This window comes from Pristis pectinata, chromosome 7 (assembly GCF_009764475.1).
Source record: "Pristis pectinata isolate sPriPec2 chromosome 7, sPriPec2.1.pri, whole genome shotgun sequence".
Taxonomy (NCBI): Eukaryota; Metazoa; Chordata; class Chondrichthyes; order Rhinopristiformes; family Pristidae; genus Pristis; species Pristis pectinata.
Window position 1 is genome coordinate 41829070 of NC_067411.1, and position 27459 is coordinate 41856528.

The window sequence follows — 27459 nt, forward strand, 5'->3', positions numbered from 1 at the left end:
CAGTGCCAGGGTACATGAAGATATTGCACCAAGGAATCCATACCTTATTATTGAGCCTTATCTCACTCAGAAAAGTACACAAAATTGACCAACACCATGTTACCAGGAATTTCATCTGTGCAACGTCGTATTTCAATAGGTTGTGCAGATAAATTTCTATGTCAGGATCTGCCTTTAAATTAAAAATTGTACAAAGTGGAATCTCTTCAACAACAGAAGAAAATGCTGGGAATAGTCTGTCAGTTTTTGAAGAAAAGATAAACGATCAATCACCCCAAATCACTACTGATGAACAACCAATGCTTAATGAAGCTATAACTCAGGCAAACCTGTGGCCTGAAGCAAAACCACCCTCACCTCAACAGAGTGCTGAGTCCTATTGCCATTCACTTCAAAACTGGGAATAAATAGAACCTGCTGACTTGTCCTTCAGGCCTGAATTCCAGCTGATGTCACCTGCACCCCAGAGGTCAAGTCTACTCTACTGTTGACAAAATGCAGCCAAATTGTCTTTGAAGTTTAATCTAGTCATATCTGCCATACAGATCATGAACTCTGATAGTTTTGAGGTGATAAAGATTACTTGGTGAAGTAATTCACCCTTCTCTATTCAAGATGTGATTGAAGAGCAGAACCATACACCAATCCTAGTGTTCATATGGAGGCAGTGAAAGGACAGAGGGAGATGTGGGCAAGCTGAGGGAGGCTCTGGCAGCTGGGTGGCATGGCAAGGGGAGGGTCATAGAGATCTGTTAGATTTCATGTCAGAACTATGTAGGAACCTCATTTTCTCTATTTCCCAACTTGATCATTGCATGAAGTCAAAGAATTCCACATGGGAAGGGGTCAGGAATATTTGGTTCCCTCAGCCCACAGTAGGGGTACAGAAGGGACTGGCCCCACTAAGGTTGGCAGGTCCTGTCACCCGTTTGCTGAAAGGTTGGGCAGCTCTTGATAACGAAACAAAGATTCTGGTCAATGACCTCTTGTCAGTTCTGATGAATGCCCAATTCTTAATGAAGCCATAACTCAGACAAACCTGCAGCCTGAAGCAAAACCACCCTCACTACAGTAAAGTGCTGAGTTCTGACGCCATTGCCCTCAAAATTAGGAATAACTTGACCAGAATTTAAGTTGAGCTCTCGAATGCATGGTAGGAACCTGACTTACATATGGTTAATGAAGTGCGCCACCTCTCTAAGAGAGGCAAAGCCTCGTCCACTATCAGAAAAGCAATGGGTGCATATGCTTTCTGCCATGTAAGATGTGTTGCTCTTTTTAATCTTCACTTGCTCTGGTCCACCATGGGTTGGGGAGATGGAGAGGGTTAATACCAATGGCCATCATTAACACACGGCTGCTAATATTTGCCTTGTTAAAATACTCATGAGTAATTTGCTAGCCTGGCAATGAGCTTGGTTGCTCTCCATCTGCTTTAAGCCTCAGCGGTGACTGCTTGACTGTGTTGACAGGACGTTTCCTTACCATCAGTATCATCCTAAGTCTCCACAAAACACTGAACAGTCACCAATTCCATTATAGTCCATTACACTGAGAGTCATCTCTATCACTTCCTATGAATTATACCAACACCTCCAACATCCGATGCCCAAGAGTTTTACCATCTGTCCACCTCCCACCCCCTCGATCATCTCTAAGCCATATCATCTGCTTCCCCCACACTCTACACCAAGCTCAAATCATCTACAAGCAATGAACACATTCAGGCATCAGCAAACTACTGTCATGTCTCATTATCTCAGGATGCATTGTTGACTTAAGGACGAATTATCAATACAATAGTGGTTAAGTGTGTATGAGCTAATGTTTCACTTTTGGACTTGCTCCTGTGGTTTGATTAACAACATTGACTCCAGTGCTGGCTTTTAACCTTAATTCTTCTGGCGTTCTGGAAGGTTTCCTCATTGTAACACACTTCTTGTTTCTTTATGGTGATCGAAGGAAATGAAACTCTGCAGGATGTCAAAGGTATCCTTAACTTGTCCATGTCAAATGTGTCTAGTGGAAATAGATTGTCATGCTGTGTGCATAGCTTTGATAAACTCGGTTATTTTACATTAGAGGTGGTCACCTAAAAGATATTGCAATTCCAAAATCAGAAATTCCAAAGCATAATAGTTGGTCCAAATCAGTAAAATTAGTCCATTAGGCAGAGCAGAGACCCTTCATTGAGCTGACAGAATGGAAATGTGTACCTGCCTGGTACTGTTACATTAAATCTTTGCCCACTTCCCACACTTACTTGAAAGAGAGAAACAGAAAGAGGCCATTTGGCCCCTCAAACCTGTTCTGCCAATCCATTTGATTGTGGCTATGAATTTCGGCCCATCTAATTCAATATCCTTTAATGCCATCTGGATAATCAGAATCCATCAGTCTCAGTCTTGAAGTTTACAACTAACCCAGAGCTTTTTAGGGGGAAAGAATTCTAGATTTCCTCTCTCCTTTGTGAGAGGAAGTGCTTCCTGAATTTTCCCTGAAGAGCATGGGCCAGATGAACCAAATGACCTCCTCCTGTCTTGTTATAAATTTAAGTCAGTAATCTGTTTCCAAGTTTGATAGTCTTCCATTTCCAAGCCCCCTAGAGACTGCGATAGAGTAGTGCTTTATCAGTATTAACAGATTCTTTGAAGAAAAACTAAGCTCCAAATTATTTGCATATTACGAATCAGGGTTAACAGAATTGATTCTGTGGAATGTTCTAAACTTTTATATTGGGAGTCTGATAGGATTTATATGCAGATTTAGGAAGCCTAGATACAGAGCTTAACCTTGGAACTCCATATACTGGAGGATTAACTTTATCAGTTTGTCCCTGTCCCGCATACACAAAGTGTAATTTTTATTTGGTTTTGTTGAATCATAAAGTACAAAAGCAGGTTCTTTGAAAGGGCTATCCACTTTGTGCTAATTCCCTGTTCTTTTCCTTCAAGTGTACGTCCATATTTTCATATGAATTACAATGGAAACTGGGCGGTGACAGTTTAATTACTTCCCCAAAGGCATGCTTATTAATTAGGATATCTGAATGTCCATCACTGGAGTTGGGAGAAAGAGACAGAGATACAGAGAGAGAGATAGAGAAAGACAGACAGACAGACAGACAGACAGACAGAGACAGAGAGACAGAGAGAGAGGGAGAGCACGAGAGAGAGAGAGAGAACAGAAACAGCCCCTTCGGTCCACCAAGTCTGTGTTGACCATCAATGGCCCATTATACTAACCTATATTAATCCCATTTTATTCTCACCACCTTCACATGAACTCTTCCCAGATTCTACCACTCACCTGGGGAAAATTTACGAGGGCCAATTAAATTATCAAGCCGCATGTCTTTGGGATGTGGGAAGAAATCGGAGCACCCGGAGGAAACCCCCATGGCCACAGATAGAACATGCAAACGCCACACTGATATCAAGAATGAACTCACATTTCTGGAGCTCTGAGGTAGTGGCTCAACTAGCTGCACCACTGTGCCGCCCCTGTTAACAGCTCGCTTCAGTTATTTTCACCACTTCCAAAGATACATCAGATGTTTCTTGCTCACTTTTACTTACGTGTCAGCTGAATCTCTGTGGGAAGCCCTTCAGGCTCTGAATCAGGGTTTGTGGGTTTAAGACCACTACCCAAATAAAATGCAAAGGTCTGGGCTGACACTTGTGAATAGTACTGAGAGACCTCTGCACTATCAGAGGTGTATCAGAGGTTTCCTAGCTAGGAAAGCTGCTGTATTTCAGATCCAGAGACCAAATCCTGATCCCAGGTCCAATTTGCAGGTTCTTCCTCTGACCATGTGGGTTTCCTCTGAGTGCTCAGGTTTCCACCCACATCCCACAGATGTGCAGGTTGTTAGGTTAACTGACCACTACAAATTGCCCCTAGTGTGTAGGTGGGTGTTAGAATCTGTGGGGAGTTAATGGAAATATGGTGAGAATAAAATGGTATTGGTGTAGGATTGGTATAGATCAGTATTCACTGGTCGACGTGAACTTGTTGGACTGAAGGGTCCGTTTCTGTAAGGATCCGTGACTCTTTTTGGATGAGACGTTGTACTGAGGTCCCATCTGCCACCTTGGGCGATGTGAAAGATCTCATGAGACACTTTCAAAGAAGAGCTGTGGGCTTCTCCCTGGTCTTCCGGTCAATATTTATCACTGAATCAACGTCATGATAGCAGATTATCAAGTCATTATCACTTTGTTGATAGGGGCGCAGTGGACGGTGAGGAAGGCCATCAAAGCTTGCAAAGTGATCTGGACCAGCTGGGAAAATGGGCTGAAAAATGGCAGATGGAATTTAATGCAGACAAGTGTGAGGTGCTGCACTTTGGGAGGACAAACCAGGGTAAGACTTGCACAGTGGATGGTAGGGCTCTGAGGTGTGCGGTAGAACAAAGGGACCTGGGAATACAGATCCATAATTCCTTGAAAGTGGCATCACAGGTAGATAGGGTCGTAAGGAGAGTTTTTGGCATATTGGCCTTCATAAATCAGGGCATTGAATACGGCAGTTGGGATGTTATGTTGAAGTTGTACAAGACGTTAGTGAGGCCGAATTTAGAGTATTGTGTGCAGATCTGGTCACCTACCTACAGGAAAGATATCAATAAGCTTGAAAGAGTGCAGAGAAAATTTACACAGATGTTGCTGGGATTGGAAGACTTGAGTTATAGGGAAAGGTTAATTAGGACCATAGAACCATAGGACAATACAGCACAATACAGGCCCTTTGGCCCACCATGCTGTGCCGACCTTTAAACCACGCCTACTACTATCTAACTCCTTCCTCCCACATATCCCTCTTATTTCAAATTCCTCCATATGCTTATCTAATAATCTTTTGAACTTGACCAATGTACCTGCCTCCACCACGACACCAGGCAGAGCATTCCATGCACCAACCACTCTCTCGGTGAAAAACCTCCCTCTGATATCCCTTGAACTTCCCATCCATTACATTAAAGCCATGCCCTCTTGTATTGAGCATTGGTGCCCTCAGAAAGAGGCGCTGGCTGTCTACTCTGTCTATTCCTCTTAATATTTTGTATACCTCGATTATGTCTCCCCTCATCCTCCTCCTCTCCAAAGAGTAAAGCCTAGCTCCCTTAGTGTCTCCTCATAATCCATACTCTCCAATCCAGGCAGCATCCTGGTAAATCTCCTCTGCACCCTTTCCAATGCTTCCACATCCTTCCTATAATGAGGTGACCAGAACTGGACACAGTACTCCAAGTGTGGTCTAACCAGAGTTTTGTAGAGCTGCATCATTACCTCGCGGCTCTTAAACTCGATCCCACGACTTATGAAAGCTAACATCCCATAAGCTTTCTTAACTACCCTATCCACCTGTGAGGCAACTTTCAGTGGTTTGTGGATATGAACCCCCAGATCCCTCTGCTCCTCCACACCACCCAGAATCCTGCCATTAACCTTGTACTCCGCCTTGGAGTTTGTCCTTCCAAAGTGTACCACCTCACACTTCTCCGGATTGAAATCCATCTGCCACTTCTCAGCCCAGCTCTGTATCCTATCAGTATCCCTCTGCAAGCTTCGACAGTTCTCCTCACTATCCACAACACCACCGACCTTGGTGTCATCTGCAAACTTGCTAACCCACCCTTCCACCCCCTCATCCAAGTCATTAATAAAAATCATGAAAAGTAGAGGTCCCAGAACCGATCCCTGTGGGACACCACTAGTCACAGCCCTCCAATCTGAATGCACTCCCTCCACCACAACCCTCTGCTTTCTACAGGCAAGCCAATTCTGAATCCACACGGCCAAGCTTCCCTGGATCCCATGCCCTCTGACCTTCTGAAGAAGCCTACCATGTGGAACCTTGTCAAATGCCTTACTAAAATCCATGTAGACACAACTACTGCACTACCCTCATCAATCTTCCTGGTCACCTCCTCAAAGAACCCTATCAGGCTTGTGAGACATGATCTTCCCTTCACAAAGCCATGCTGGCTGTCCCTGATCAGTCCATGATTCTCTAAATGCTCCTAGATCCTACCTCTTAGAATCCTTTCCAACAGCTTGCCCAACACAGATGTAAGGTTCACTGGTCTGTAATTCCCTGGACTATCCCTACTACCTTTTTTAAATAAGGGGACAACATTTGCCACCCTCCAATCCTCCGGTACCATTCCTGTGGACAACGAGGTCTCAAAGATTGTAGCCAACAGTTCAGCAATCTCTTCCCTCGCCTCATGGAGCAGCCTGGGGAATATTCTGTCAGGCCCTGGGGACTTATCTGTCCTCATATTTTCTAACACTCCAACACATCCTCTCTCTTGATATCTACATGCTCTAGAACATTAACCTTACCAACACTGTCTCAGCGTCATCAAGGCCTCTGTCTTCGGTGAATACTGAAGAGAAATATTCACTGAGAACCTCACCCACTTCCACAGCTTCCAGGCACATCTTCCCACCTTTGTCTCTAATTGGCCCTACCTTTACTCTCGTCATCTAAAAAAGCCTTGGGATTCTCCTTAACCCTACTTGCCAAAGCCTTTTCATGTCTCCTTCTTGCTCTCCTCAGCCTCTTCTTAAGTTCTTTCCTTGCTACTCTATATTCCTCATGAGCCCTATCTGATCCTTGCTGCTTACATCTTATGTATGCTGCCTTCTTCCTCCTAACTAGTTGTTCCACCTCTCTTGTCACCCATGGTTCCTTCACCTTGCCATTCTTTCTCTGCTTCACCGGGACAAATTTACCACTAACATCCTGCAAGAGATCCCTGAACAACAACCACATCTCCATAGTACACTTCCCTTCAAAAATGTCATCCCAATTTACACTCGCAAGTTCTAGCCTTATAGCCTCATAATTTGCCCTTCCCCAATTAAATATCTTCCTGTCCTCTTTGCTCCTATCCTTGTCCATGACAATGCTAAAGGTTGGGGAGTGGTGGTCACTGTCCCCCAAATGCTCACCCACTGAGAGCTCTGTCACCTGACCCGGTTCATTACCTAATACTAGATCTAATATGGCATTCCCACTGGTAGGCCTGTCAACATACTGTGATAGGAATCTGTCCTAGACACACTTAACAGACTCTGCCCCCTCTAAACCTTTGGTACCAAGCAGGTGCCAATCAATATTTGGGAAGTTGAAGTCTCCCATGATAACAACCCTGTTATTCTTGCACCTTTCCAAAATCTGCCTCCCAATCTGCTCCTCAGTATCCCTGCTGCTATGGGGGGACCTATAGAATCCTCCCAGTAGAGTAACTGCTCCTTTCTTGTTCCTAACTTCCACCCATACTGACTCAAGAGAGGACCCTTCTACATTATCCACCCTTTCTGCAGCTGTCATAGTATCCCTGACCAGTAACGCCACCCCTCCTCCTCTTCTTCCCCCCCCCCCCACCCCATCCCTTTTAAAACACTGAAATCCAGGAATATTCAATATCCATTCCTGCCCTGGTGACAGCCAAGTCTCTGCAAGAGCCACAATATCATAGTCCCATGTACTTACCCAAGCTCCCAGTTCATCACCCTTATTCCTGATGCTTCTTGCATTTAAGTAAATGCACTTTAGCCCATCCATTTTTCTACTTTTACACCCTGTACTCTGCTTCTCCTTCCTCAAAGCCGCTCTACCTGTTAGATCTAATTTTTCCACATCCCCTTCTTCCTCTGACCTACCCCTCTGGTTCCCATCCCCCTCACAAACTAGTTTAAACCCTCCCGAACTATCCTAGCAAACCTGCCTGCAAGGATATTGGCCCCCTCGGGTTCAGATGTAACCCGTCCTCTCTGTACAGGTCTCACCTTCCCCAGAAGAGATCCCAATGATCCAAAAATCTAAAACCTTCCCTCCTGCACCAACTCCTCAGCCACGCATTCATCTGCCATCTCCTCCTATTCCTACCTTCACTATCACATGGCACTGGCAGCAATCCTGAGATTGCTACCCTTGAGGTCCTGTTCTTTAGCCTTCTGCCTAGCTCCCTAAACTCATTTTTCAGGACCTCATCCCTCTTCCTACCTATGTCGTTGGTACCAACATGTACCACGACTTCTGGCTGTTCTCCCTCCTGCTCAAGAATGCTGTGGACCCAGTCAGAGACATCCCGGACCCTGGCACCTGGGAGGCAACATACCATCTGGGATTCATGCTCACTTCCACAGAACCTCCTATCTGTTTCCCTGACTATCGAGTCCCCTATCACTATTGCCCTCCTCTTCTCCTCCCTTCCCTTCTGAGCAGCAGGACCAGTCCCAGTGCCAGAGGCCTGGCTACTGCGGCTTGATCCCTGCAGGTCATCCCCCTCAACAGCTTCAAAAGCGGAAAACCTGTTACTGAGGGGAACTGCCTGTTCCCTTTCTTTTTCTTTTTCTCTCCCCTGACAGTCACCCTTCTATCTACTTCCTGGACCCTAGAAGTACCTGCTGTAAGGGGGGGGGGGGGGTGATTGCCTCCCGATGCACAGCATGTACATAACTCTCTCCGTCCCTTATGCTTCGCAGTGTTTGAAGCTGTGACTCCAGCTCATCAATTCTTAGCTGAAGTTCCTCCAGCCTCCAGCACTTACTGCAGAAGTGGTCACCGTGCACCCCAGCAGGGTCCACTAGCTCCCACATCAAGCAGCTGCAGCACATCACCATGTCCTCCATCTGAACTAATTCTTTCCCTACCTAGTTTTATCCTCCTTAAAATTTATAACAGTAACAGGTAACAGGTAAACCTTACCTTTACCTACCAGCTACTAACCCGCCTCGCCCCATTCCCGCCTCAGCCCCTTGAGCCAAAGCCCAATCACTCTGCTCCCTCTCACTCCGCTGCCCAGTCCGAACGTTGCCCGCTAGTTATGGCGGTCTTTTTAAACTGTTCGCGCCCTACCGACTGACGTCACGTGCCTGCACAGTTATTCCCCGCTATCCCCGAACCATTAAGAAAAAAAACTTAGCTGTTCGAAACTCCTTGGCTGATTCCGCTTGCTTGCCTCTCACTCCCAATCGAAAACGCCGAAGACTTTCCTTCTCGTTTCAAACTGTTCGCGTGCTACCGACTGACGTTAGGACTTTATTCCCTGAAGCGCAGGAAAATGAGGGGAGATCTTATAGAGGTATACAAAGTTATGAGGGGTATAGATAGGGTGAATGCATGCAGACTTTTTCCCCTCAGGTTGGGTGAGACTAGAACTAGAGGTCATAGGTTCAGGGTGAAAGGTGAAATATTTAAGGGGAATCTGAGGGGAAACTTCTTCATTCAGAGAGTGCTGAGAGGAAACTTCTTCATTCAGAAGGTGGTACGAGTGTGGAATGAGCTGCCAGCAGAATTGATAGATGCAGGTTCAATTCTAACATTTAAGAGAAGTTTGGATAGGTACATGCATGAGAGAGATATGAAGGGATATGGTTCAGATGCAAGTAGATGAGACGAGGTAGAAAACCAGGCCGGCATGGACTAGATGGGCCAAAGGGCCTGTTTCTGTGCTGTAGTGCTCTATGACTCTATTGTTGTTTGTAGGATCTTGCTGTGCATACATTGGCTGCAGCGTTTCCTACAAACAAAAAATGTAGCGTGTACCCAGGCTGTGAATTGTGTTGCAGAAATGCATGGTTTTCTTTTAAAGATGTATCAACTATAAAAATACTAAAAAGAAATTCCGAATGAATGTCATTCCGACAACATGGATAAGGCACATAAGGTCGCGGTAGGCTATGACTCCCTTGGATCGCTCTTGCTCAGTGGCCCAGGGCAGAACTGCCCAGGGTTGGTTCTGTGCAGGAAATGTGGTTGACTGAAGCTGGTCTCTCTCTATAGTGCAGAAATAGATTCCATGTTCAGACTGTAGCCCTGTGGGCTTAGCAAGCTGCTCCAAATTGTTGTTTACTTTTGGCTTAATGATAGGGTGAGAACATTTGACAGAAAATAAAGGATGCTAATTTCATCCACTCAAGAAATAAAACATGTCAATTAGTTGAACAGTTCCCACCTGGATAAGGTTGGATTCTCTGGAATTTAAAAGGTTAAGGGGGCATATTGGCTGAAGTTGTCCAGATACTAAGTTGGATGCATAGAGTCAATGAAGAAAGTGATATCTGCTGGCTGAGGGAGTCAAAGACTGGAGTCAAAGGCCAAGAATTTAGAACTGGGCCTGTCTCAGTAGCTTTCTGTCATTTCCCCTTTAAGATAGAGAAGGGCAGCCTGTAAAGTTCTTTTTAGCACTTTGTTACTGAAAGAAACTTAAAGAGAGCCAGAGTAGCATTTCTACCATGTGCGTACTCCACAGAGTTTGACAGACCTCTGGCAAGTTTTACACTAAACAATGCAACAACAGCACAGAGAGCAGCTATTCACATGCTACAAATGTTAAAGAATCATCAGAATCGGATTTGTTATAAACTTAGATAATGTGAAATCCGTTGTTTTGCGGCAGCAGTACAGAGCCAAGACATAAAATTACCATAATTACAAAATAAATAAATAGACCAAAGAAAGGAATAATGAGGTAGTGTTCATGGGTTCAGGGACCATTCAGAAATCTGATGGTGGAGGGGAAGAAGCTGTTTCTGAATTGTTGAGTGTGGGTCTTCAGGCTCCTGTACATTTTCCCGATGGTAGTAACGAGAAGAGGCATGTCCCAGATGGTGAGGGTCCTTAGTGATGGATGTCACCTTCTTGAGGCATCGCCTCTTGAAGATGTCCTCAATGGAGCTGGCTGAGTCTACAACCCTCTGCAGTCTGTTGCGATCCTGTGCATTGGAGCCCCCATACCAGGCTGTGATGCAACTAGCCAGAATGCTCTCCATCGTACATCTTTAGAAATTTGTAAGAGTCTTTGGTGACATACCGAAAGAATACCACCCATGTGCTCCCTTTCAGGAGTGAAGTTAGGAAACAATTCGACAGGAAAAAGGTGGGAGGAAATTGGAACTCTTCCAAAAATGCTGATTGGTACTGGGTTAAGTGTTAATTTTAGATTTGGGATTACTAGGTTTTTGTTAATCAGATGGAGAACTGTGAAGTTGGGGCACAGATCAGCAAAGATGGAACAAGCTTGAGGGGCTGAGTGGCCTCTTCCGTTCACAAATGTCGAAGGGAAGAAGGGAAAGTAACTTCAATTTGTACTTACAGGAAGAATTCCCAGTGATTTTACAGGGGTTTTAGCAAGGTGAGTGCAGAAGCTTGGGAGAGGAGGTTTGGAGCATAACTTCACAGTCAGAAAACTGGAACTTAAAGGAGGAGAGGTAATGAAGCAACGAGGCAGGGGGAAAATGCCAGGGAGGGGAACCCAGGCAGCAGAAAGCAATGGCGTTAAGGGTACACCATAGACCAGAGGCAGGGCTGAAGCTGCAGAAGGAGGTAAGCACAAGGACAAAAGTTTTATGTATGAAGTATTCAGTGAGCAGAAACTATTAGAGGCAGGAAGAAGAGGGAAGCAGAGTTTCAGATGAACTGACACTTACAAAGGATAATGGACAGCAGCCAGCTGTGGATGGATCATTGGACCAAGCCTCGCTTTCTCTGCCCAGGTAACATTTATGCCTCAGACAACATCACCACTGAAACACACTGGTCCAGAACTTGCAGTGCAATGCAGTCCGAACTGTGTGGTCTGAATGCAGCTGTTAGAAGCTTGGTTTGAGCCTGGAGGTAATGGGGGAGGGCTCTAACCTCAGAGCCTGAGATGGGATTGCTGACACCAGAGGCCAAAGTGGGATATTGGGGGTTTGGCTTGTGCAGGCAGCGAAGATCCAATGCTTTGTGGGGCTCTAGTGGAGAGTTCAGGGGTCAGGGAGATGGTAACTGGGAAACTCAAGGGAGTTGGTGGGAGGGGTCACTGCTCAGGGTAATGGGGGTGTCAGTATTTGGGGGGGGGGGGACTGTGAGCGCCTAAATGATAGATGGTAAGTAATGGGTCTTACTTTAATGGGCTGCCAATCTGGTGCAGCACAACTAAAACCTAATAGTTCCAGTGCCACAAACAATGCTGCCAACAGACTAGATACAGGGTGGATGTTCCCGATGGCTGGACAGTCCAGAACCAGGGTCACAGCTCAGAACTGGGATAAAAGAGAAATATCTTCACCCAGAGGTGGAATTCTCTACCAAGGAAGGCAGTGGAGCCCAAGTCATTTAATATATTCAAGAAGGAGGTAGATGCAATACTTCATGTCAAATGGGAGAAGGTGGGATCAGGGTAATAACGTGAATGATCAACCATGGTCGTGTTAAATGATGGAGCAGATCTGAAGAGCCAAATGGCTTACTCCTGCTCCTTCTTTCTGCACTTGTCTCCCTCTTTGCCTCATTTCCCTGGCAATGCTTCAAAAGGAATGTCATTGACTGGGAAACGGCTGGTCCAATTTCTATAGTTATGCAAGGCGACCTGTAGCTGGTTGTTATTGCAACCGGATTTCTGGGTGATTATCTGGGTATTGTCACTAGCCGTAGCAAATTGTGCTTCCTATATTACAATAGTGTGCAGACTTCAACAGTACTTCATTGGCTGTAAGCATTTTGGGATATCCAGAGACTGTGAAAGCCTTTTGGTTTATATGTTGACATCAATTATACACAGACTCGGTAAGTCATGTTCCCAACTATGGTTTGAGAAGTTGCCAGTATCATTAAGGCTTACACAAGTGATTTAATTAAAGACCTACAAAACAGTTGGAAGCACAACCCTGTGTGAGTCAGAGCCTTCAGAAAATGGGTGGAAAAAACTGAACAGAAATCAACTCGTTCACTTTGTTATCGAGCACGATGGAGAATCTGTCAACATATTTCCCTCATGCTTCAACACCAAACCAGAGTGGGCAGATTCTTATGTGCACAGTGAAGGCTGGTAAGCTCCCCACAAAGTGAGGGTGAGGATTACAAGAGAATTAGTGAGGTCATCCTTGCCGGCTGCCTCACTTACGGCAGTGTGTCAGTGTCTGACCTACAGTGCAAAGGGAGTGTTGCAGGGAAACCTGTGGTGGCGGGAAGGGAGGTGTGAAGTGGGATTCGAGAGAGTGGTTGGAGAGATGATTGAGAGTTGGGGTGGAGTGAAGAGGTGAAGTTTGGGAGGGAGGAACCTTAGGACCAGCAGAGCTGGGAGGATGTGGGCTGGTGGATGGGCAGTGATCTCCATGGGATGAAAATTAAAGAAGGTGGCAGAAGATGGCCCAGGTAAGCACGGGTCCTTTAACAGCAAGCCTCAGTCCTCTTGTGAGGAACTTGCTGCAGTACTTGAAGCCTGTGCCCTTTGTGGAGCTTGTATGCACAATAGAATTATGCACAATGGAGACACAAGAAATTCTGCTGATGCTGGAATCTGGAGCTATGCACAAAAAGTGCTGGAGGAACTCAGCAGGTTAGGCAGCATCATGGAGAGAAATAAACAGTCGACATTTCGGGCTGAGACCCTTCATCAGGACTGGAAAGGAAGAGGGCAGAAGCTAGAATGAGAAGGTGGGGGCGAGGGGGAGGAGCACATGCAGGCAGAGGACAGGTGAGTTCAGGTGAGAGGTGAGTTCAGGTGAGGGGGGAAGGTAGGGGGGTTAGGTGGGGGGGGGAAGATGTAATAAGCTGAGAGATGATAGGTAAAAGAGGCAAAGGGCTGAAGAAGAAGGAATCGGGTAGGAGAGGCAGTGGACCATGGAATAAAGTACGGAGGAGGGGAGGAGAGGAGTTGGGCGGGTCATCAGGCGGGGGAAGGGAGCCACAGGAATAAGGGAGGACAAAGGAGTTGTGGGGGCGAGAAAAAGAAGGGGTGAGGTTACAGGAAGTTAGAGAAATCGATGTTGAGGCCATCAGGTTGGAGACTTCCAAGGCGGAATATGAGGTGTTGTTCCTCCAACCTGTGTCTGGTCTCAACGTGGCAGTAGAGGAGACCGTGGATAGACATGTCAGTATGGGAGTGGGATGTGGAATTGAAGTGTGTGGCCACCGGGAGATCCTGGCTGTTGCAGTGGACGGAGTGAAGGTGCTCGACAAAGAGGTCACCCAATCTGTGTCGGGTCTCAACCATGTACAGGAGGCCAACCTTTGTTAGGCAAATACTGGAAATCATTTGACATCATTGTGCATTCCCAGCTGCCTCTAGGCACTCATGTGCACAGATTGCCAGCAACTGTGTTATCCCATTGTGTTCCACTCTGAACTGAAAGTAAACACAGGGCAACCCAGGATGTCCAGAACTTGTGGTATGGGATGGGTGGCCAATGGGAGATTCTGGCTGTTGCGGCGGATGGAGCAAAGGTGCTCGGTAAATGGCCAGCCATTTTAATTCCATTTCCCATTCCCACACTGACATGTCTATCCACGGCCTCCGCTACTGCCACATTGAGGCCAGATGCAGGTTCCACCTTGGCAGTCTCCAACCTGATGGCATCAACATCGATTTCTCTAACTTCCAGTAACCACGCCCCTCTGTTTTCCTTCCCCCCCCACCTTTGTTTTCCCTCAATCTTGTGGCCCCCTCATCCCTTCTCTTTCCCTTCCCCTGCCCTCATGACCTGCCCACCTCCTTCCCTTTATTCCATGGTCTTCTGTCCTCTCCTTTCAGATTCTTTCTTCTTCAGCCCTTTACCTCTTCCACCTCTCACCTCTCACATCATTCCCTTTTATCCTCCCTCCTCCCTCCCCCACCCACCCACCTTCCCCCTCTCACCTGGACTCACCTATCACCTGCCGGCTTGTGCTCCTCCCCTCCCCCTCCCCTTTTATTCTGGCTTCTGCCCTCTTCCTTTCCAGTCCTGATGAATGGTCTCAGCCTGAAATGCCGACTGTTCATTTCCCTCCATAGATGCTGCCTGACCTGCTGAGTTCCTCCAACGTTTTGTATGTGTTGCTCCAGATTTCCAGCATCTGCAGTCTCTCTTGAGTGAGCACTTCCAGCATTTTCTGTTGTTGTCAGATTTCTAGCATCTACAGTTTTTAGAAAAAGTAGTTGTTTCATTGCTGAAAAAAACAGGAAAAAAACAAACAAATCAACAAATCCAGAGCATGCCAATGAACCCAGATGTGCAGCAGCAACTGCAAATTTTCCCCTCGGAATTGTGTGGTGAAGTTTTGTTGAGACTGAGATAGCTGCTGTTGTGCCAAACTACAGAACAGTGATGGAGTTTTAGAGAACAGTGACAGCAACAGAACCAGTTTCTGCTTTGTATGCAGAATATTTATGGTGAAGGTTGAAATTGATGCCAAAATGATTTGACTATTCTCCCCACTCCCTGTGCCACCTTACTCTAATGCATACCCTCATACACAGCTAGTCGAGCTGCTGCCTTACAGCTCCAGTGACCCAGGTTCAGTTCTGATCTCCAGTGCTGTCTGTGTGGAGTTTGCATGTAATTGGTAATTAGTTTATTATTGTCACATGTACCAAAATACAGTGAAAAGCTTGAAGAATGAAAAACACAATGATGCTGGAGGAACTCAGCAGGCCAGGCAGCATCTGTGGAGAAAAGCAGGCAGTGAACGTTCTCTAGTACAGTGAAAAGCTTTGTTTGCATACTATTCAGACAGATCATTCCATACATCAGTACATCGAGGTAGTACAAAATTAAAAACAATAACAGAATGCAGAATTTAGTGTTACAGTTTCAGAGAAAGTGCTATGCAGGTAGCCAAATAAGTTTCAAGGGCAAAGACGAGGTATACTCAGAGATTAGGAGTTCTTTATCATATAAGAGTTCCACTCAAGAGTCTTATGACAGCGGGATAGAAGCTGTTCTTGAGCCTGGTGGTATGTGTTCTCAAACTTTTGTGTCTTCTGCCTGATAGAAGGGGGTGGGGGGAGGGTGGAGAAGAGAGAATGACCAGGCTGGGAAGGGTCTTTGATTATGCTGACTGCTTTCACAAGGCAGCGGGAAGTGTAGACGGAGTCAATGGAGGGAAGGCTGGTTTTCGTGATGTTCTCCTTGTGATTGCCTATGAATACTCCACGATTCCTTCCACATCCCCAATACTTGCGAGTTAGAAGGTTAATTGGCCGTTGTAAATTGTCAATCACCCATATGTGAGCAGTAGGATAAGGGAAGATTTGAGGGGAAAGTGGGGAGAATAAAATTGGATTAGCATAGGATTACTGCACATGTAAGTGCATGCTGTGTGATTCTATGACTCTAAGATGCTGATTCAAAGTCAGAATCACACCTGAGTGCTTCTTGCCCCCTGGTTATTTGGAAAACCAGATCTTTCAGTTATTACAATTCCTTAGTTAGTTGCGAAGCCCAAATTAAGGTCAAGTGAACGGAAGGAGTGGGTGAGAGTTGAAGAAGCATGAGTAAGTTAATGCCAAGCATGGGTTATGGCCCTATTATGTTGAAACAAGAAATGATGAGGATCATGTACTTGGAGTTCAGTGGGGCCTGGAAGTGGATTGGGCCTTAGTTCCCTGTTCCTAGATTAGCAGCGAGCAACCTCTCAATCATGTTTTGATGAAAATGAAGAAAAGGATATTCCCTCTGGTGGGAGGATCAAAAACTAGAAGTCATAAATTTAATCTTATGGATAAAATAGTTGAGAGGAAATGAAGAGGTTTTGCTCCATTCATGGATTTTCAAGGTTCAGGGGGTCTCCAGCTGAAAGAGTGAAACCATCTCATTTGAAAATTAAAATTGAATGGGGGTTTGGATGGGAAATGGAGGATGAGGGCCACGAACAATAAGAGCAAAAGCGCTCATTCAAAGGGTCAGCAAGGGGCACAATGATCTCTACGCTTCAAATTTCTACATCAGAGCGCTTAGCAAGTAAAGGCATTGAGCAGAGTATGCATAAGGCATTTTACCTGTAAAAGGCACTAGATAAATGCAAGTGTTTGTACTTTCCACTGACTTGACTCTCCCTAGGTCATAAAGAGCATGGATTTGGGAATGTGCTGTTGAAATCTTAGCAAGTTATTTCCTTACCCCCTACAGATGGTACACAATGGTGTCACAGCATAAAGTCATAGAGTCACACAGCACGGAAACAGGCCCTTCAGTCCAGATGAAGAGTCTTGACCCAAAACGTCGACTGTCCATTTCCCTCCACAGATGCTGCTCGACCCACTGAATTCCTCCAGTATCTTTTGTGTTATTCCAGGTTCCAGCATCTGCAGTCTCTTCTGTCTCCCTTTGACTCAACTTGTCCATGCTGACTAAAGTGCCTAGCTGAGCTAGTCCCATTTTCCTGCATTTGGCCCATATCCCTCTAAACCTTTCCTATCCATGTACCTGTCCAAATGTCTTTTAAATGCAACTATACCCATCCCTACCACTTCCTCCATCTGTGGAGGGTGTGCACTGTTGTGGTGGTGGGTTGGGTACTAATCAACCTTGGACATCGTTCATCAGCCATAATGAGAAAGTTCTACTTTATTGTAATTACAACCCTACAGAAAGCCTTGGGCGTTTTCTTGAATCTTACACTGCCAGTTAGGGATAAATTTGCAGGCAGATCCAAGAGTAGAAAGGCCTGTTTGTACCAAGTATTCAATCCCTTCTCATGCTGGTGCCAAGTGTTGGAACACAGGGGAAGATGTCCTGCCAGCTGAAGCTGAGGAAATAATTCCGAAAAATAACTTTACTTCAAAATGCTGCTGTTAAGGAATTGTTCGTGGAGCCTAGACTCTATATGAGTGAGACTTCAAACTGAGACCCTGTCTACTTAGACTGATGAATGTAAAAGACCGCATAAAGCTGTTCCAAAGAAGACCAGGAGAGTTATTTACAGTGCAATATTTATATCTTAATGATTCACTAAAACAGACTATATGATTATTAGAGTCATAAAGTCATACAGCAGGGACACGGGCCCTTCTGCCCAACTGGTCCATGCTGACCAAGATTCCCATCTAAGCTAGTCCCATTTAACCACGTTTGGCCCATTTCCCTCAAAACCTTTCCTATCCATGTACCTGTCCAAGTAATTTTTAAGTGTTAATGTACCCGCCTCAACCACTTCCTCTGGGAGATCATTCCAAATACTACCACCCTCTGGGTGAAGAAATTGCCCCTCAGCTTCCTATTAGTTTTCTCCCCTCTCACCTTAAACCTATGCCCTCTAGTTCTTGATTCCCCAACCCTGGAAAACAGACTGTGTGCATTATTATCAGATTCTGGTTTATGGGAGCTTACTCTTCCTAAATTGTCTGCTTTATCTCCTATGTTACAACAGTGCCTATACTCTAAAAGTGACACATCCTGAGGTAATGAAAACTGCCCTCTAAATTCAAGGAAATCATATAATAAATCCAGCTAGCCTCCAGGCACTGTTTGAATTATAGAACTTTAACGTGAGTGATGTTCTTTATGTCTCTGTTGTTTTCCCCATAGTCCCTGCAAGAATTGTGAAGGCACCCACATCACAAAATGTCAGCTTTGGTTCCGAAGTGACTCTACAGTGCAAAGCCACCGGGTTTCCGATTCCCACCATCAAGTGGTTGGAGAATGGGAGAGCAGTGAGTCTCTATCATGCATTTTTTTAATTGTGTGATTGGTGGTCACTTGTCAATCACTCTAATCCTTTGAGCAGGAGAGTATATGTTGAGCTCCTGCAACCAACATAATGAGAATGTTTTGCTTCTCTGTAATTAAAGCAATACCATGTGGAAATCCTTGGGTGAAAGGTTTTATTTTTGAACTTTAGGATCAGGCATTGAGTTCAAAGTCTCCACAGGAGGAATTTATGGGACAGATCCAATTGTTTTTTTTAAAAAGGGAAATGGGTAAAATTTGAAGGAGAAGTAATTGTGGAGTACTAGAAGGAGCTAAAGAGTGGGCTGCCGCAGTTCTTGGTGGGCCAAATTGCCTCTTCCTGGACTATACTGTGTGATGATTTTGTATCTAGCTTTTAAAATATTGTGGTAGTTTATGCAGCCAGTAATTACCCACAGGCAAGAGAGGGGAGAAGTTCTCTGATATTGGTTTCATGCTGAGGAAACATTGAGGAAATAATCGAAGGCCAGAGTGAGGGTTCGTTGGGTTATGGCAGGACATCTCTCCAATACCAAGGCCCACTGGGAGACCTCAGGGAAAGACGACCCTGCCTCTGATCTCAGCTTTCTCCCCACTCCTTCTTCTGCAGTTAAATTCCAAATACCACAACCCCTCCAAACCTGTGGAGGACTTGGCACTTTAAATCCCTAACATGTGCCTTTCATTGCCTGACATCCCACTGCTCACTCTGTTCCAGCTGGCCTTTCTCCTTCCTGTGGGATCAGGGCTGGGAGGCTGATGAGGACATGTGGTTGAAGCCTTTTGTTAAAAAAGCCAGATTATCTGCTCACTCTGACTTACTCCCTCAAACACTCATTTACTCACTTTCTCACTCTCTCTCATACTCTTGCCCTCACAATCATTCCACTACTCTCTCTCTCACTCATTAATTCACTTTCACCCATTAACACTCTCACTCCACACTCCAGTCTCATGTTCTCATGCTCTTTCTCCCTCATGCACAAACAACTTAATCTATTAAAGTTTGCACTTCACAGAGCAAAAGCTACAACCAGTAATCAGGACTGTTATCATCTTCACACAGATGCACATTTCTCAGGGAAATCCTCCTATCAAACCTTACACACATATTGAAAACTCCTCCACACCCAGTTTCCAAATCTGAACAACATGCATTGTGTAACTCCAGATTTTCTTTTGTGCTTTCTCCAGGTCCCCAAGGGATCGATGCAGAATCGTATCAAGGGAGAGATGATGGAGTCTAGGCTGTGGGTCTATGTTACCAGACCTTCACTGTTCACTTGCTTGACCACCAACAAACACACTGAAGGAAGTACCACAGCAAAAGCCACTGCTACAGTGGATATCATAGGTCAGTCAAGAATACTACACACAGGGTGTCTGTACAGGCATTTACTTCTTTGAATAATTTGGTTAGCACCAAATACTGTGAGGGCTAACTTGCAGATGGATGTCCTGGGAGAGGAATCTTCCTCACTATGAAGGAATGATTGGAAATGAAAGTTTCATTCGCCACAACTCTCTGTCTAGAGATGGGAATAAATCCCAAGGATATTGTGCAGAACTCGGCAGTAATGGACAACAACCACAGCAAGAATTTGTAAATTGACCATTAATGTGCAGCTATTAGCATGGGAAGAATGCACTGATGAATGGATGAGATTTGTTTAATAATAAGACCAGTTGTGGAGTTGTACTGGTCAGGTACAGAGATTCACACATTAGAGCAACATTGGCCAATTGTAAACAGTCCGACAATAACTGATCGTAATGAATCAGACACTGACTGATTGAAGAAGATCAGACACTGTCTGGGTAGAGTTGGTCAGGCTGTCTGGGTGGATTAGGTCAGACACTGGTTAGAGAGGGTCAGACACTGTCTGGGTGGAGCGGGTCAGGCTCTGGGTGGAGAGAGACAGACACTGGGTGGAGAAGATCGGACACTGGTTAGGAAGGGTCGGACACTGGGTGAAGTGGGTCAGGCTCTGGGTGGAGAGAGACAGACACTGGGTGGAGAAGATCGGACACTCTCTATGTGGAGGGAGTCAGACAGTCTGGGTAGAGAGGGTGAGACAGTCACTGTCTGGGTGAGATGGTCAGACATTGGTCGAGAGGAGTGTATCAGACACTGGTGACTGGTTGGTTATGAACTCGGAGACTCTGTTTACTGTAGTTGGCTTAGCATTCAATGAATCTGTTTCCTCTGTGCTTGCTTCCAACTCATTGGCCAATATTGCAGTGTCAATACTCCCCATGGGCAATTAAAATCTCTTAATAATAATGTGTGGGAGGCTACAAAGCATTGTTTATGTCCTCAGCTGTGAAATCAGAAGGAACAGACAGCTGGTAAAGATCCCCACTAGTATGTGCCTGGCCATTTTCCATTGTGCTGGCAGCTTCTTTAACTTATCTCATGTTTGGCCCCATTTCATGATAATGGCCATTACCTAGGGATGATTGTTTCAAGAGGAAAACTTGCGCAGTAATAGAATCCTTTCTTGGGACCCAGCCTGCAAATTTATTCTGTCTATTTGGGAAAAGAAGCAAAAAAAAAGGACTTGCATTTCTACTGCACCTCACACATCTCTTTTCGAGACTTGATAGCAAGAAAGCACTGTTGAAGTGTCATCACTCATTTGATCCAAATTGTTCACAGTAAGTTCCCACTTTCAGCAATGCGATAATGACTACACAATCTGTTTCCATGATACTGAGTGGGCATTAACATAGTCCAGGATACCAATGTGAATTCTGTTGTTCTTCACTGAAATTGTACCATGGGATCTTTTTGTGAATAGTATTTTAATTTGATAAATTCTGTCTGGGTGGGCAAGATTTTCTTGAATGCCTCACTGATTTATTAGTTACTTATGGCCCTTGGTTTTGTCCTTTATAAATCCAACACTTTCTCCATGTCAACTCTATCAGCCCCTTCCACCTTCTTAAAGGTCTCTTTTGGACAGTCTCCAAGGTGTTCAAGTTTTCCTGATGAGGGGAACCTCTCAGATCAGATATTACCCTTGTCAGTCTTTGCCTTAAATCAGAAAAGATGTTTCAATTGACACAAAAGTCTACAGATTGGCTCAGTCTACATTTTTTGTATTTATTCTCGGTTGTCATTGTAAACTCAGAAGGTTTAACCCCTTCATCAGTAATTAATTGTACAGACTCCTTGCTTAGCACAACATAAAGGATGGCTACCTTCTTTATTGCCACAGCCCATCTACTGTGCATGCTCAGAACCATACAAAGTCTTAGAGAGGAAATACACACACAGTGTACTTAAAATGAAATGCATCAACATTACATAACAATAATAATAACAGCAGCCAGTGTCCTTCTCATTACCTTAATAAAATTAGCCTGACATAACCATAAGCATAAATACCAGAAGGAGTGGTAAAACCCAGCTGGAAAGATTGAATAAGAAAATTAAGTTTTCAAGATAATAAGGGGGACTGGTAGGGTAGATGGAGAGAAACTATTTCTCCTGGTTGGGGAGTCTAGAGAGAAGGGGCATGGTATCTAGAGCCAGACTTTTCAAGTGTGAAGTTAGAAAGCACTTCCACCCACAGAGGGGTGTTAAAGTTTGAAACATTTTTTTGCAAATTGGCAACTGATACCAATTGCTAACTTAAATCTGAGACTGATATGTTTCTATAAAACAAAAGATCGAATAGGCTTCAAAGACTGCTGTAGGCATGATGGACAAAATGGCTCCCTTCTGTTCTGGAGAATTGAAGAAGACTTTGACAGTCTTCTTACAAGAGGTATTAAAAAGGAAGAAACCCTAGCGTGTGTACAAACTCTTGCCTCTAGATTTCCAATGAACAAATTCACGCATCGAATCTGATCGTACTGATGGCTGGTCGACAGTTTTGCCAGGAACACTGGTCAGCTGCATGTGTGTCAGTATTGCAGAATGCAGGAATGTAATGTGTTGGAGGTCAGACGCTGGCTCCTCTTGCAGTACCTTTGGACTCAGTGTTGGGGCAGTTCCTAATTGCCCTGAGCTGGCTGGCTGGATAAACCTCATACCTGACCCATCAACTTTACACCAGCCATGCTGACACACCTAGATCTCCAAACTCCAGTAAACTGACATGCGAGGCTAAGTAGTTTTTTTTTCCTTTTATTTTAAATGCATTTATTAGTTTTTAATTTTACAATTTCTTGAAAGTTATTTTTAATTTTTAAATCATTTAATTTTATTTCAACTGTTTCTAAATGTTTCTGATCATCAGAGTTGTTTGATAGCACAAACTGTCCAGTGACTTGAAAGTGGGGCAGTTAGGCGGGGACTCAGCTTGCATCCCATAGGGCCTAGTTGCCCCTCTCTGAAGTCTCTGCTTCCTAGGATAGCCCCAGCAGAGAGGGCTCGAGGACACTAGAAGACGAGCAGCCGCAAAAGGTAACACGCAGCTGGGAGCATACCATGGGAGGCAAGTGGGAGATGCAGGCCAGTTCATGCACAGACCAGGCCCATAATTTGTCTGACCAATGTGGAGCCACATGTGGGCAACCTCCAGACCTGTGGTGACAATGGTACAAAGAACAAGATACACAGTGATGATACCAGAAATAAGATGGGGCCAAGTAAGAAGAAACCCTGGGCAGGCCTAGGCTCTTCAGAGATGAGAAGGCTGACAGGTGACCTGATGTTGTTCTTTAAAGTTATACAAAGGTTTAATGAGAAAGAGAAATGTGTCGCTTGTGGGCTGAGTCCAATATTAGGGGTCATAAATATAACATAATATGATAAATGTTATGTGCACTGTGGCCACTTCCCAAGTCTTTCAACAGCACCTGTCAAATCTGTGATCCCAACCACTTAGACAGACAAGGGCGACATGTGCATGAAAACACCACCTCCTCCCCTCCCCATGCCAGGATCCTGACTTAGAGACAGATTGTTGTTCCTTCATCATTGCTGGGTCTACATCCTGGAACTCTAACCCCGACCTGGCAACACTGTGGGAGAGCCTGTACCACATAGTGAGCACCGGTTTGGGAAGCCAGCTCATCGTCAACTTGCCAAGAGGAATAATGGATGGGGAATAAATGCTGGCCTTGCCTACGTTGTAAGAATTTAATTTTTTTTTAGAAGAACCTCTTATAAATCCATAGAAGATCTCAGAATATTTTCCTCTAAACTGAGGACCTTAAAGGCTGGTGTTCCTTCACATCCACTGCCAGCCTCAAACAGACAAGCCAAGTCTGGGTCTGAACCTCCAGGAACTGTCAATAAAAGCTCATGTCAAGGTTGTGCCTTTCACCACTTCAGGATGTGCTAAGTGGCTTCACAGTTAATGTGTTTTTGAAAAGTAGTCGCCATAGCAGCACAGGAAGAACAGAGCAGCAAATTAGCATTTAGCAAGTTTGCGCATTCACCACTGAAATATCCTGTGCTCGTGATTGATGATGGAATATTAAACAACAGACTGGACATCTCAGCTGCTCCTCTTTAAACAAAGCCTTGTGGGATCTCTGAGGCCACTCTTTGGAAGGCGGTGGCCTTGGATAGCCAAGCATTCACGCTGATAAATTGGCAGAGATTAATGCACTGAAGTTTCTGGAGAAAGCCACGGTCCTTCTAACCTAGAGTGGGAGCCTACTAAGTGAGCCACAAAGGTTGCAACTTAGCATGATTCGTGCAGAATAAACTGGTCAGCAAGTATCTCATTGCTGACTTTGAAGTCAGACTAATGTCTGGAGTCACCAACAACAGGCACTCTGTACCTTGTGTCTTGTAGCAAAATACCAGCAGAATTGGAATTTCTGTTTTATGTTATTTGCAGCACCAAAGCAGGACATTTGACCCAAGTGCCAGGCAATGATGATATCCAACCAGACAAAATCCAGCTATCACCCCCGACATTCAATGGCAATTACCACCACTGAATCCCCCCAACTCTTTATCCAGCTTCTCCCCAATTGAATCTCTATTTGTCTCAGCCACTCCCTGTGGGACTGAGCTCCAGATTTTATCAAGTCCTGTACTTGGTGCACTTGGGAGTCTGTGGAGTTTGAAGTTGTTGGAAATTTGCAGCACTGGTTAGTGTCCAGTTTAATTGGTAATTTGTTTATTATTGTCACATGTACTGAAGTACAGTGAAAAACTTTGTTTTTCATGCCATCCATAGTGATTATTTCAAAACATTGAGATAGCACAAGGGAAAAAATAATAACAGAATGCAGAATATAGTGTTACAGTTACAATTGCAGAAAAAGTGCAGTGCAGGTAGATACATTCAGTCACACTTCCCATAGTGGTGGTGGAGATGTGCCAATGAGCTGCTGCCCGAGGCTGTGGTGCACTCCTGCATCTGTGCCAAAAGGTTAGGGTTCTAGTCTCACTCCCAACGCTCATAAGCCAGTGTCCAGGTGGACACTCAGTGCAGGACTGCAAGTGCTGCATTGTTGAAGCTGCCGACTGCTGAATGAAACATTAAACCAAGATTTTTCCTGGTGTACATAAATATCTTGTGCAGCACTACAGGTAACCCCTGTGTTACGAGGGCTTTCACTCCTAGAGAACTGACCATATCATGATTTTCTGTAACGTGAACTCCTTTTTCCCATTGAGTTCCGTGTAATAAGCAGAGATGTATTCCTGTGGGATGTTTTTCTCTCATATTAAGCCATTTTATCAGTGATGACAAAGTAACTGACTGCCATTATTTAACAGCTGAGGCCGACATTAGACTCAAGGGATGGACAAGGCTCATAAGAAACAAACAACAAATTTTGTTAATTTTTATTCTTAGTCCCTCAATTCTGTGGGGCAATAAGATCTGGATATAACGTCACCGTGTCGATTGAGTTGACAGTCACAGCCGAGTGCCTTCTTTGCCATGTCATTTCCACTCCGAGGAAAGTGAACAGACATCTCAGAGTGCAACACTGCCACGCTTTTCATCTGTGAGGTGTTTTCTCTGACACGCAAGGCTCCTGGATTAGGAAAGGGTTTAAAACGTGGGGCTATCAAGGAGAGGGTTGGGATTCAAGGATTGGGGTTCATGGAAGAAAGGTGGCGTAGAAGGAGTTTAGGGGATAATGGGTTAAAGTGTGGTGACAGTGTAAGTGGAGTAAAGGCCGAGGGATCACTTTAAGGAGGGGGCCATGGCTGCTGCAGTCCCTCACAGTGCAGTGGGGCAGAGGAAACGCCTTGCAGATGAAGAGAGCGGCAGCGCTGCACTCTGACATGTCTGTTCACATGTCCTCGGACTGAAGAGAGTGTGGCAAAGGAGGGGCTTGGCTGTGACTACCAACTCAATCAACACGGTGATGTCATATCCAAATCCTATTGCCCCACAGTATTGAGTGACTAAAAAAAAATCAACAAAATTTGTTGTTCCTTTAGCATATTGTGTTTATTGGTATTGGTATTTGTTTATTATTGTCACTTGTACTGAGGTACAGTGAAAAACTTGTCCTGCATACCAATCGTACAGGTCAATTCATTACACAGTGCAGTTACATTGAATTAATACAGAGTGGATTAAGGTAGTACAGGTAAAAACAATAACAGTACAGAGTAAAGTGTCACAGCTGCAGAGAAAGTGCAGTGCAATAAGGTGCAAGGTCACAACAAGGTAGATTGTGAGGTCAGAGTCCATCTCATCGTATAAGGGAAGCGTTCAACAGTCCTATCACAGTGCGATAGAAACTGTCCTTAAGCATGGTGGTACGTGCCCTCAGGAAGAGGAGAGAAGAGAAAATGACTCGGGTGGGTGGTGTCTTTGATTATGCTGGCTGCTTCGCCAAGGCAGTGAGAGTCCAAGGAGGGGAGGCTGGTTTCCATGACGTGCTGGGCTATGTCCACAACTCTCTGCAGATTCTTGCGGTCCTGGGCAGAGCAGTTGCTGTACCAAGCCGTGATGCATCCAGATAGGATGCTTTCTATGGTGCAAATTTTATTACATATATCAAATTCTTGGCTAGTGATTTGTGAATTCACTAAGAGGGAACTTCCATCACCTGAACAGCCATAACGTGGGAGTCACCTGTATGATGAAGAAATATGTCTCTTGTTGCTAATACTTATCTCTGAGTCAACAACATAAGTGAGGACAGATTTTCTGATCATTGTCACACTGTTGTTTGTTGAAGCTGGCTGTGCGCAAACAGACCACAGCAATTCTTACGTTACAGCTGAGACTACATGCTAAAGGCACTCCATTGATTACAAAGCATTTGGGGATATGGTGAAGGGTGCTATAGCAGTGATAACCTTTTTCTGAACTTGTACCCACAGTGACCTTGGAGCAGTCCAAGGTGTTTTCAAAGGGAGCTTATGGTTGGGATAATCGTGAGGTGGTGTTTAGCACTGAACCCTTCTGATTCACATAGTAGACTGGCATTGTTGAATGGAAGCAGGCCAAACCATTTGCTTTCCAAAGTAAGCAACATAGATCAGGCAGCATAAGTCTGAATGAAAATTCTGCAGCATCTGGCATTGATTTTGAGGAGCCACCTGACGCCAGACAAAACAAAAGCATTTTTTTTCCTTTCACCAAATGTTTGATTCCAGGTTCAGTCCTTGCAGCAGCTGAACTGTACATGGCCCCACTGCTAACACTTGCTGTCGAACATACAGCTCCAACAGCTGTCAACGGCTGTGCGAGCGAAGGACAGAGAACACAAGGTGATCTCTGCTTTAATTCATCAACTCTATAATGACCTTAAACAATGACATTGATAAGATCACAATAAAGCTCTGGAACATTTTGTCTTAAGTATTAGTAAGATGATTCAGAACTGCCTTGGCAACTTAGAGGTTTGTATTAATTCTATTGTAAGTCATATCATGAGCATTATTCAGCCAAAGAAGCTCTGGCAATAGAGATCCACTTATCGTACCTTGCCTCACTTTACATGCAAGCACAGAAGCAGCCCATTTGATTCATGCTGCTGATTATGCTCTGTGTGAACTTCCTCCCACTTCTCTTCATCTCACCCCAGCAACATACCCTTATCTCCCTTGTTTATCCGGCTTCCCCTGAAAAGCATCACTTCTATTCACCTC

At 44.8% G+C, this 27459-nt stretch overlaps 1 protein-coding gene across 1 annotated transcript in view; it reads left to right on the plus strand.

Annotated features, from left to right (window-relative positions):
• The window catches only part of musk (muscle, skeletal, receptor tyrosine kinase), a 132248-nt gene that overhangs the window by 33472 nt on the left and 71317 nt on the right, over window positions 1-27459 (plus strand). Inside the window, exons 6-7 of the mRNA XM_052020110.1 lie at window positions 18288-18412; window positions 19623-19782. Of these exons, the coding sequence (XP_051876070.1) occupies window positions 18288-18412; window positions 19623-19782 (285 nt within the window). The remainder of the gene's footprint in view (window positions 1-18287; window positions 18413-19622; window positions 19783-27459) is intronic.